This window comes from Dendrobates tinctorius, unplaced genomic scaffold, assembly GCF_039654945.1.
Source record: "Dendrobates tinctorius isolate UK_male_01 unplaced genomic scaffold, ASM3965494v1 ptg000360l, whole genome shotgun sequence".
Taxonomy (NCBI): domain Eukaryota; kingdom Metazoa; phylum Chordata; class Amphibia; order Anura; family Dendrobatidae; genus Dendrobates; species Dendrobates tinctorius.
The window spans coordinates 2,856,596-2,869,137 of record NW_027362026.1 but is presented as its reverse complement, the minus strand read 5'-3'; the positions used below and the strand labels follow the sequence as shown (position 1 = coordinate 2,869,137).

The 12,542-nt window shown below is 42.2% G+C and overlaps 1 protein-coding gene across 1 annotated transcript in view; it reads right to left on the bottom strand.

Moving 5' to 3' along the window:
* Positions 1 to 12,542, bottom strand: part of VAT1 (vesicle amine transport 1) — a 74,404-nt gene that overhangs the window by 20,205 nt on the left and 41,657 nt on the right. The window contains exon 2 of the mRNA XM_073562597.1: positions 534 to 741. Coding sequence (XP_073418698.1) covers positions 534 to 741 — 208 coding nt within the window. The remainder of the gene's footprint in view (positions 1 to 533; positions 742 to 12,542) is intronic.

The window sequence follows — 12,542 nt, the reverse complement described above, 5'->3', positions numbered from 1 at the left end:
GAGGACAGGTTGCTTTTAAGGCAACTAGCATAATCTAACAAAACTAAAGTGTACATTCTACATTGCAATTTATTATGTTTTCCCTGATTAAAAAAAAGGAGATTGTCCCTTCACTTGTCTAAATTTCTTTGTAGTCAATTTTCACTTCCTGTACAATACTTGAACTTAACACAGGAAATACCATAACTGAACAGGAAGAGCTCTCATTACAAGCAGGAAAGAAAGGAAGTTAACTGCTTGCAAATTTAAAAAAAAAAAAAAAAAAAAAAAAAAAGGCAGGATATGATCTAATTTTTTGTAATCCTTTATTTTCTACTATTAAAAGGATGTTGGGTACCATTTCCCTGAACTCTTGACAGTAAACCAGTGAGAATCACATGTTGGCATTTGTGGCTGCAGGAAATTGTAGTATTTTATTTTTAAACCCACAGCCTTTATTAAAACTAGTATGCATTTCTAACCCTAGCTCTAAACCAGTCGAACGTAGACAGACTGTCGTAACCCATTTTCCAGTCCCAATACTTTAGACATACCTGCTGCCATATGAATGAGGATGCTCTGTTTTGGTCTTAGGTTCCCAAAGTGAAAAATAATCATATAAGCAGTGATGTAGTTTATCAGAAAGGCAGCACCTTCTTCAAAGCTCATTCCTTCAGGCATAATGAATGCATGATTGGCTGGCACAGTGACCAGTTCTTGCCACAAGCCATATCGATTGAGGACCATGACCTTATCGCCAACCTAAGGGAGGAAAAAAAGAAGAAAAAAAAAAAGAAAAGGTTTCATGTCCAAGTAAAGCTAGTGTAGTGCATGCCCAGCACTGAACATTCTCACTGTAGCCTGCATTACTATATAACATAACTGCACCATATTTGGAGTATGTCATACTTGTGTTGGATGATCTGAGCTTTACTTGCTTGTGATACTGGAGGATAAACAGTTTGGGTACAAATATGTTAACAGATTTTTCCCTCTTAACCTTTAAAGAACAAAGGTCAGTTTTTCATGAAACTTTATAGTCCTGGCTGAAAGTAAGCGTTTGTTCTGATTGAATCACCTTGGAAGCCATACTATAAGCCAAAAATGAAGGCGAGATCTGCCAAATATAGCTTCAGGTTTCCCAGACTCTGGCCAACCCTGATCCTGGACAATGGTATAGTAAGATTACATTTTCATTGTAACAAACTAGTTTATCACATGGAGATTGTCTTCAGTATTTGTTTTGCCTAACCAAAAGAAAACCCAATGAGTTTGTATGTTCTCCCTGTGTTTGTGGGTTTCCTCCACACACCAGAGACATAACAGGGAAGTTAGATTGTGAGCCCTGATGGAGACAGACAATATCTGCACTAAAAACACAGATTAATGGTGCTGGGTAAAACCCCAGAGCTGATTCATGCTGCCTGTACCACTGGCAGCATGAATTATCCCAGTTTTGTGGCTTCAGCATGTCAGAGAAGATTCATGTAAGAGCTGGCTGGGAACCATGCAGCTTAGGTGGCTAGTCCTCCAGGCCAGCCTGGCAGCTTCTCCCCAGCACACTACAATACAAGGGATAGATCCAAAGTTCCAAAGTGAGCAAGTCAGTAGGGAGCCTTCAAGCACATACCTTTTAAATTTCCATGTGGTTTACCATTTGGTCTTCACTACACCTCCTTTATTAACTGATATTGTCCATGAATGGTAATTAGGTGTACAATATATAGCATCTAGAGTTTGCATAGTTTCACCTGAGAATGTTTTATAAGCAATTGAAGATCAGCCTGTGTGAAGTTGTGGCCCCATGGCCAAGAAGTTCCTTTAACTTCACATGTGGTCAAAATTGTTGGTACCCCTCATTTAACGACAGAAAAACCCACAATGGTCACAGAAATAACTTGAATCTGGCAAAAGTAATAAAAATCTATGAAAATGAACAAATGAGTCAGACATTGCTTCTCAGCCATGCTTCCACAGATTTAAAAAAAACAAAAAAAAAAAATCATGAAATAGGCCTGGACAGAAGTGATGGTACCCCTGAAAATAATGTGACAAAAGGGACATGATCAATCCGGGTGTGTCCACTAATTAGCATCACAGGTGTCTACAATCTTGGAATCAGTGAGTGGGCCTGTATAGAGGGCTACAGATACATACCATGTCGCCAAACAGCACAGTGAGTATCTCACTCAACATGGACCAGAGGAAGCGAAGGAAAGTTCTCAGGGGATTAGAAAGAAGATTATAGACAAACATGTTAGAGGTAAAAGTTGTAAGACCTTCTCCAAACAGCTTGATGTTCCTGTGACTACAGTTCCACATTCAGAAATTTAAAGCTCCATGGGACTGTAGCCAACCTCCCTGGACATGGCCGCAGGAGGAAAATTGATGTCAAATCAGAGACGGATAATATGAATGGTAACAAAAGAGCCCAGGAGAAACTTCAATACAGATTAAAGGTGAACATCAAGCTCAAGGAACAGTGTCAGATCACACTATCATTGTATGTCTGTTATTCTCATTCGCACAAGGAATGTCTAGGAGCAATGGGAGAAGACACAGATTAGATATTAGAAAAAAAACTTTGACAGTGATCAATGAGTGGAACAGGCTGCCATGAGAGGTGGTGAATTATCCTTCAATAGAAGTCTTCAGAGGCTGGACAGACATCTGTCTGGGATGATTTAGCGAATCCTTCTTTGAGCAGGGGGTTGGACCAGATGGCCCAGGAGGTCCCCGTCAACTCTAGGATTCTATGATCCAAAGTGGACTTCTTGGGAAACAACCAAGGAGGACACCATTGTTGGAAAAAACCCTCAAAAGCCATGGACAAATGACAAAATTGGAACTTTTTGGCAAGGAACATCTGCTCCATATTCAGATGGAAAAATGAAGCATATCAAGAAAAGAACACTGTCCCTACTGTGAAACATGGAGGAGGCTCTTATGTTCTGTGGCTGCTTTTCTGCATCTGGCACAGGGTCTAGAATCTGTGCAGGGTACAATGAAATCTCAAGACTAACAAGGGATTCTAGAGAAATGTGCTGCCCTGTGTCGGAAAGCTTGGTCTCAGTCGCAGGTCATGGGTCTTGCAACAGGATAATGACCCAAAACACAGCTAAAAACATCCAAGAATGGCTAAGAGGAAAACACTGGACTATTCTGAAGTAGCCTTCTATTAACCCAGACCTAAATCCTATTTAGCATCTTTGGAAAGAGCTGAAACATGCCATCTGGAAAAGGCAACTGGAACAGTTTGATCTTGAGGAGTAGGCCAAAATACCTGTCGAAAGGTGCAGAAGTCTCATTGAGTGTTAAAGGAATCGTTTGATTGCAGTAATTGCCTTAAAAGGTTGTGCAAAAATTTATTAAGTTAAGTTACCATCATTTCAGTCCATGGTTTTTTTTTGTTTGTTTTTTAATTCTGTGTAAGCATGGTTAAAAAGCATGTCTGAGTTTCATTTGTTCATTTTTATAGATTTGATTTACTACTATTGTCAGATTCAAGTCATTTGTCACCATTGTGGGTTACCAACAACTTTGACCATGTGTATATCTGTTTAACATTTTGGTTTCTTTTTGCAACAAGGACTTGGTAAAAATGTAAGGCTATGCACCCACATTGCAGAAATACTGCAGAATTGTCCACAGCATTTCTGCAACTCCCTGCCGCAGGTAAAACGCATGCAGTTACCCACAAAATGCAAGCATTTGTCTTGCAGAATGCAAGCACTTTTCCATTCAATTTGAAGCAGCTTGGAAAAGTGATTGACAGCTTGGTCACTAGTTGAGCATAGTGCGACCAACTTTTTACTATTGATAGAATGTTAAAAAAAAAAAATATATGGATATACTCCCCTTCTGCCAGCCCCTGATCTCAGCGGCACTCCAGTTCCCAGACATGCTTTGTGAGAATGACCGCTCATGACAGTGGTCATGTGACATCACAAAGGTCATTTTTCTGCAAAGCACGCCTTGGAAGAACTGCTGAGGACCAGGTGGATGCCAGGGGCCAACTGGGCAAGTATATCCCATTTTTTATTTTTATTCTATTTTTAAGCAGGTATATGGTACCCAGGGCAAGGAGGAGAGTCTCCTCTCCTTCAGACTCTGGGTACCATCTGCACATGAAATGCTCACTTTATGCATGGTGGGCATAGTCACTTGTGAAAAGTGTGCGTTTCAATGCAATCCTATGGTGGCGGAATTGCTGCAATTCCACAAAATTAATGGACATTTTACAGATTTTTCCACAACGCAATTCTGCAGCGGAAAAATCTGCAGCATTGGCACAGCAACTGCGAATTCCCATAGGATTGAATGGGATGCGCTTTAACTAGCATTTAAGTGGCGGCATTGCCACTGCAGAAACTTAAAAATGCAATGTGGGCACACGGCCTAAAGTTGTCATTTCCGTGGGTTTTTGGTTTTATACCAAACATCGACACTTCAGAGATTTCCTCAAACCATTCATCAGAAGTGTGGCAATCCCTTACTCTTATACATTCTATTTTTATGTGGCACCACAAGGCTTAATATTGCAAAATGCAGGAGCCCTAGCTCAGCATTTCCCCAACCACTATGCTGTGCAAGTTTCATTTTAGATTGTTGCCAAAAATAAGGATTTTAAACCCACAAAATGATGTAATCTGCCTGAAAGTGTTACAATAGGTCACGTGAAAGAAAGTGCAGCCAATGGTGCAGAAGAAAAGCAGTCCTCTATACACTTGGATATGTCATAAGGGTTAACATGGAACATTGTGGCAAAGTCAGAGTCAGGAGGTTTGGCTCAGAAACAAATAGATCATGTGCAGGCAGAATGACTTAATTCCCACATCTGAAAAGTGTGAAACATAACTTGAAAAATAAAACCATATGGTAAGAACTGAAGCCTGAATATCTATCTACATTTCAGCCCAACTAAACTGAACGGGGCCATCGTCTGAAACTTTTAAGATCACTTTAATCCTAGTCACCTTTAGAGCCAAGTAAAATGTTGAAGCACTCATATGTAAGAAAAAAAAAAAAAAAAAGACACATACACACACATATACACACACACACACACACACATATATACACACATATACACACACACACATACACACTTAAGTGATCATTTATTTTAAACTGGTCTAGACACACTGGCCCTCATTGCATTTTTACTGTTTTCAGGGCTTGCTCATTTGGAAATTTCAGCTCCTGACTCAACTATACTAGGTCTTGTTCAGACATTAGTTTTTCACAGAGACAGACCTTTGCATTATAGTCTATGGGAATGCATAATCTATTTAATTGGTTTCTTGCTTTTGCAAAATTAGGGAGGTTTTCCACCCCTCCCTTGTGAGCCATTCACATAAAGGCTGTCCTCTGCAGCGTGTTCACATAGGACATTACCTGTCTGAATCTTGATCATATAGTTACTATACACATGGTCAGGTTTTTAAAGAGGTCACTTAGGGACTGCTCTGATCTGGGTATACCTTGAAGTTTGGTAGAGCGGCTTACTATACATTTTTTGCAAAAAATGCACCAAGCAAATACCCTGTTTTATATAATCTCTTTACTAGCACTGTTTACTGTTACTACTTTACAACAGTATTTACACTTTTTACTGTGCTTTTCTATGTTTCACTAGGGCAGCATGGTGGCTCAGTGAATAGCATTGCAGCACTGGGGTCCTGGGTTCAAATCCCATTAAGGACAATATCTGCAAGGAAGTTTGTATGTGCTCCCTGTGTCTGCGTGTGTTTTCTGGGCACTTGGATTTCCTCTCACTCCAAAGACATACCGATTGGGAATCTATATTGTGAGCCCCATTGGGGACAGTGACAATGTATGAAAAGCACATGTTCTCTCCTGGAATAAGCTATATAAGCAAAGCATAAAAAAAAAAAAAAAAAAATTCGTGATTTGGATAAAATTGACATTATGCTTTACTGTGCTACCAAGAGGTCAGTCTCATGTGCCCAAAACTGTCAACAAGGGGGGGGGGGGGGGGGAATAGCCAAGTATGCCTACACAGGAATCCCTTCTGAAGTTTGACGATTTAATCAAGCCAAAACTTAAATTTAAAAGCCCCAAGGCTATGGTATACTAACCAACCCACTCAAAATTGAGCTGTGGTCTACACTATCCAATTAAGGCATAATTCAAACAAACATGAAAAAAGTGTAGTTATGCCCCTGAGGAAGCCAGTTAGGGCGGGAATACACATGGGGTTATTTCCCCCTATTCTCATTACTTTACATACAGGGTTTCAGGACCATGCCTTTGCCCATGTTATTTATACAGTTAAATTAGCCTGTGTGTTCTGGCAGTATATTATGTTCAGCAACTATTTACATGTTTGCTTTTTATAAAATTGCCAGGGCCATTTACTGTCATTGTTTCATTTTTTGAATATCTGGCCATGATCATAAAAACACTTTCATTTTATTGTATCAATTATCATCTTGTTTTGATTGGTTAGAGTAGACCAATATTGTGGGGTGGTCAATATGTCACAGCCTCAGGGCTTTTAATTGTTAAACTTCTATCCTTGTTAAATTGCTCAATAAACTTTATAAGTGATCCTGGAAATGGAACACTTCTACTTAGGCATTCTAAGGGAAGTGCCCACTTTTTTTATTTAACTTTCAATAAATTACAGAATTAATCTCTCCATTATCTTAGTACTCACACCCTTCCCCAGTATGCTGTTAGGCACAATGTACACTTTAGGATTCCAGCCTCAATTTGGAGAGGAAAGTCAGAACTGCATGTAGTTCATATTTATTCAGGATTTAACAAATTAGAAGTTGAGTGAGGAGGCCAGTATCAAGATGGTCAGAAAGATTTAGATACCTACCAGCAGTGATCCTAAGGCAGCCTTACAGCCTTGGCACACATCCTACCGTACACAAGGAATTTGATCTAGAAAACTTACCATACACATGGATTACATTATGTACATGAATACATCACATCTCACTACACCTTTCCAACAAATAACAGATCCAAGGAACACAAAATGGACCATTTGACTCTTGGCAGAGTAGCTGGGACAGTATATTCCAGGTCTACTGAAGTGTTTAAAGATGGATCACTTACAAAGCCCTTCGTTTTTGTAGCTACAAGGAAGTTAAAGGAAAGGGCATTGTATGGTCACTAATTACAACAGCAATAAACTTAGTGTGAGCATTTTCCATCTGCAGAATAGCCATGAAGCCAAATCCTGATGAAACATTCCACCTCCCATGTAAACAGAGCAAGGAAACTGGAATTTATGACTGAGGTTAGAGTAAAGAAGCTTGGGTTACTAGTGTTCATGCTAGGAAGACACCAAACTGCCAGGCATCTACCAGCACTTCAAAAAGTTATGATTTGTGTTCATGGCTTTTACTGTAATGGCAGGAAGGCCATGTATAGAATTGGGCTATTCCAGTTATTTTGTAAACCACCAAACTGACAGCAGTTAATATTCATGGTCAAACGACCATTTCTCTCTACACAATGAAACTTTCTATGCTAACACATGTTTCAATGAAGTATACGTTAGTAGATAAGATACTATACAATACAAGGCCCTCTTAAAAATGGCCTGTTGGCACAACACCAATGACAGGTAGGTGACCAGGTCTTATGTTGAGTTATTTTCAAACCAGTGTATAAACCCAAGTACAAAACCAAAAGACTGGACAAGGGTCAAGAAAATAGGACAATTAAAATTAAGGCTAGACTACCTTTATTAGTAAGGGTAATAAAATGTAAGGGTATGTGCACACGCCGCAGATTCACCTATGGATTTTTCTGCACGGATTTGCATGTAAAGTGACCTGCGGTTTATCTGCGGATTTGCCTGCGGTTTTCCCCCCCGTGGATTGACACCTGGACAATGGAACAGGTGTTAAACCGCTGAGGAATCTGCAGAAAGAATTGACATGCTGCAGATTTAAAACCACACGAAAAAAATCTGCAGCATGTGCACTGCTGATTTGAAATCGCATTGGCTAACATTGTACTGTACACTGTCTGCAGAACTGCTGCGGATCAGCAGGGCAAAATCCACTGCGAATCTGTAGCATGTGCACATAACCTTACACTACAAGTAAAAGAGGTTCCTACACAGAAGAGACATATAATGGTAAGTCATATCTGTCATGTCCCACGACTTGGGAAATCATTTAATATTTGCATTGTTTGTGTTGCATCTCTGTTGCTAGGCAGAAGTTTGCCTTTCCCTGTATTTTGTTCCAACTCTCTCCCTGTAGTCCTGTGATGTATGTTTGTTCCCTCCTTCATTCTCCATTTTGTGATCGTCCCTCCATCTGTATGCATCCTGTTACATGTCCTCTGAAGAATATTCCTTTTTACCTGCTGCTTTCATCATAATACAAGAATTTCAGTTAAAGCATCCCTCTTTTCCTGGAGTCTTCTTACACGAGATCGTGGCTGAGTTAAGCTGTCTGATTAATCGGTATGAACGTGATTAAAGGTCGATACCGAAGGGGCCCAGAAAGAGGTCTATCCAGGCACCATACGTTCTACATATCCATGAGTCAGAATAGTAAAAAGGAATAACCTGCCTTCAGAGACAGTAACTCAAGGTCTGTGCTAAATCTCAGTGGAAAAAGACATTTCCCAGATACTGTAACCCAGTTCCAGCCAGACCCCAGCATGCATAGAAGCCACACACTGCAGCTGAACAGAGAGGAATATAACTCCCATCATTACAGAGGACCCTGCAGCTGCTCCAGCATTAGATACAAAGTATCAACTCTGTGCAGAGTCTGTATTTCCTGTTGAACAGTGAGAAGTATAACCCCCATCATCAACTCTTCCTGCCTGCAATCTAATCATGTCTGAAGCAAGGAATACAATGTCCCTACCAGACTTACAAGCACAGGAAAGAGACCCAGACCCCCATCCACCATCTAGCGAAAGGGGAAAACGTACAGTCAAACCCACATGGAAAGTCATGGAGAATTTAGAGACTGCAAAATGTGAATTATATAGTGATGTGTCTTCAGTATGGAAGTGCTGAGTCACATAGACACTGTATCAAGGCCTGCTTCTCATGAGTTACCACCAGAGGGAGTCCTAGAACAATTATGCACAGCATACCAAATGTATATGGAGAAGAGTGACCAATACAGTATTCTCCTGAAGAAACTGAATCTCCCAGAGACTTTAAACAAATTGCAAGGTTTCCAGCAGCTTAATTCTGAAAGAGACTGCACTGTACGTGACATTAAAGCCAAGATAGAGGCTAGAATCGCACGAACACCAGATGCATCAACTCGCTCATCCAAATCGTGCAAGCACTCAAAACGTTCATCTAGGTCAAGTTCATCAAAATATTCTACTCTTACTGAGCAGCTTATAAGAGCACGTGCTAAGGCTGAAACTACTAAGGTACAAGCTGCCTTTGCACAAAAGAGCAGAAATGGACGCAGCTGTTGCACAGAAGAGAGCAGAAATGGACGCAGCTGCACAAAAGAGCAGAAATGGACGCAGCTGCTGCACAAAAGAGCAGAAATGGATGCAGAAGCGGCACGCGTGAAAGCGGAAAAGGAAGCTCTAGAGAAGGAATGTGAGCATGCAACAGCCATGGCAGAATTAAAGGTACTCGAGCAGGCTGTCAGTGGGAGTCAAAGAGACAGCGTCAGTTTGTGTGAAATGGAGGCAGAAGACCCTATTGAACGCACAAGAGACTACGTGCTAAGCCAAGATGGCGAACCGCAGATCATCACTAACACTCTTGATGGTGTTGACGCTTCTCTAGAGCACCAGGATGCCGATCCACTTACAGAATCCTGCATTCAAGGTCATTATACCCTCGACAACCACACAGTGCCACCTACACATGTAGCAGAAACTATACCCACCAAACTAGTTGCTGGACTAAATGCATATGCCACTCCATACTTCCCCATGTTTCAAGGCCAAGATGTCTCCACCTCTATGTACAACACCGCTCAGCCTACAATTGTGCATCCTAAGTCAGAAAGAACAGACATGTCCAACTTCGCAAGGTACATGATTCGCCATGAACTTACTAAAACCGGTCTCACAAGGTTCGACGACCAACCTGAAAATTACAGAGGTTGGAAAAGTGCCTTTAGAACCGTAACTGGTGACCTCGGCATCACTGCTGCGGAAGAGCTGGACCTGCTGATCAGATGGTTAGGACCACAATCCACAGAGCGTGTCAAGAGACTCAGGTCTGTACATATCAGTAATCAACGGCTGGTCTCATGGCTGCATGGGAAAGGCTAGAGAGAAACTTTGGCAGTCCAGAAGCCATAGAGGATGCACTGTTCAAGCGACTACAGAGTTTTCCAAAGATATCCAGCAAGGACAGTTCAAAGTTCGTAGAGCTCAGTGACCTGCTGTTAGAGCTCCAGCTGGCCAAGGCAGACACCCACCTACCTGGCCTTAGCTACCTGGACACTGCTCGTGGAGTAAACCCCATTATCTCCAAGCTACCATACAATGTACAAGAGAAGTGGACTGCAATAGGGTCAAAATACAAGAAAGACCATCAAGTGTCATTTCCTCCGTTCTCCTACTTCTGTGAGTTTATAAAAGACATTGCAGAGCGCAAGAACGACCCAAGCTTTTCCTACGGAGAATCCAGTGGCCCAGCTTCACCTCCCTCTAAATACGTGAGCACACGCTCGAATGACAGAAACCGCAGGGGTCCAGTGTCAGTGAAGACGGATATTCTTCCCTTACCAACATCAGCCCCAGGCAAGAGCAACAAGGGTGAAAAGATAGAGAACCCAAATCGTGAGTGTCCCATCCACAAGAAGCCACATCCCTTAAAAAAGTGCATCGGCTTCAGGAAGAAACCGCTCCAAGAACGCAAGGAACTTCTAAAGAAGTTCGGGGTATGCTACAGATGTGCTTCTACTGAACACCTTGCTAAAGACTGTAAAACTGCAATTAAGTGTATGGAGTGTGACAGTGAGGATCACGTACAAGCACTCCACCCATACCGTCCTGACTTTACACGTACTCCTTCCCCCACCACGAGCCATGGCGGAGAGGACGCAGCTCAAACTGCAATCATACAACAATATCTTCATGCACAGAAGTCTGCAGAGGTCTCTGGGACAAGTCCTGTGCGAAGATTTGCCTGGTGAACGTATATCCCAACGGTCACCCAGAGAAAGCCGCGAAGGTGTACGTCCTCTTGGATGATCAGAGCAACCGATCACTTGCAAGGTCAGAACTCTTTGATATGTTTAACTTAAAGGGAAATGCTTACCCTTACACCTTAGGTACCTGCAGCGGTGTTACAGAGGTCTCTGGGAGAAGGGCCAGTGGTCTTATAGCGACATCTCTCGACAACACCGTTGAGATACCCTTACCCACACTTGTCGAGTGCAACCAGATTCCATCCAATCGAGAAGAGATCCAATGCCAGAGGCTGCTCTTCATCACCCACATCTCAAGGGGATAGCAAACAAGATACAAGCCCTCAACAGCGCAGATATCCTGATTCTGCTTGGCAGAGACATTCTCCGGCTGCACAAGGTACGTCAGCAAATTAACGGACCACACGACGCACCATTTGCCCAACGCTTTGATCTAGGCTGGGTAATTATAGGCGATATTTGCATACACAAGATGAAGAGACCTAATATCTCCTCTTACAAAACACACATCTTGCCAAATGGTCGCAGCACTCATTTTCAGCCATGCCCACATCATTACAGGGTGAAAGAGAAAGTGAGCAACACCAAGAGGCAACAGGAATCCTTCAACATGAACATGCTCCAGCCCTGGGACGAAAACCTCGGGTCAGTGTTCGATTCCACAAGTGAAGACAAGTTAGCAACCACAAGGGAAGATAAAGCATTCATAAAGGTTATGGACAAAGAATTTGTTCAAGATGACTTCAACAGTTGGGTAGCTCCTTTACCCTTTCGTTTCCCAAGAGCGAGGTTGCCAAACCTGCAACAAGCAACTGCAAGGTTCTCATCCTTAAAACGTACCCTAAAGAGGAAACCAGAGATGGAGAAGCATTTCATTGACTTTATGCAGAACATCTTTGACAAAGATCATGCTGAACCTGCGCCACCACTGAAGGAAGGAGAAGAATGTTGGTACCTTCCATCCTTTGGTGTCTATCACCCTCGCAAGCCTAACCAGATCAGAGTGGTGTTTGACTCCAGTGCTCAGTATGAAGGCCTCTCTCTCTCTCAACAACCTGATACTAACTGGACCCAACCTGAACAGCCTCCTTGGAGTATTGATCCGCTTCAGACAAGAACCTGTTGCTATAATGGCCGACATCCAGCAGATGTTTCATTGCTTCATCATGAAGGGAGAAAGCAGAAACTCTTAGGTTCCTATGGCACAAAGACAATAACAATCATGTCAGACTACCGGATGAAGGTCCATGTCTTCGGCAACAGTCCTTCACCCGCTGTGGCGATCTACGGACTGAGACGGACAGCCCAGGAAGGTGAGAGTACGGATCCGATGCTCGTCAATTCGTAGAGAAGAACTTCTACGTAGACGGGCTCAAGTCCTTGCCCACAAGTGAAGAGGCAATTGACCTACTCTCCAGG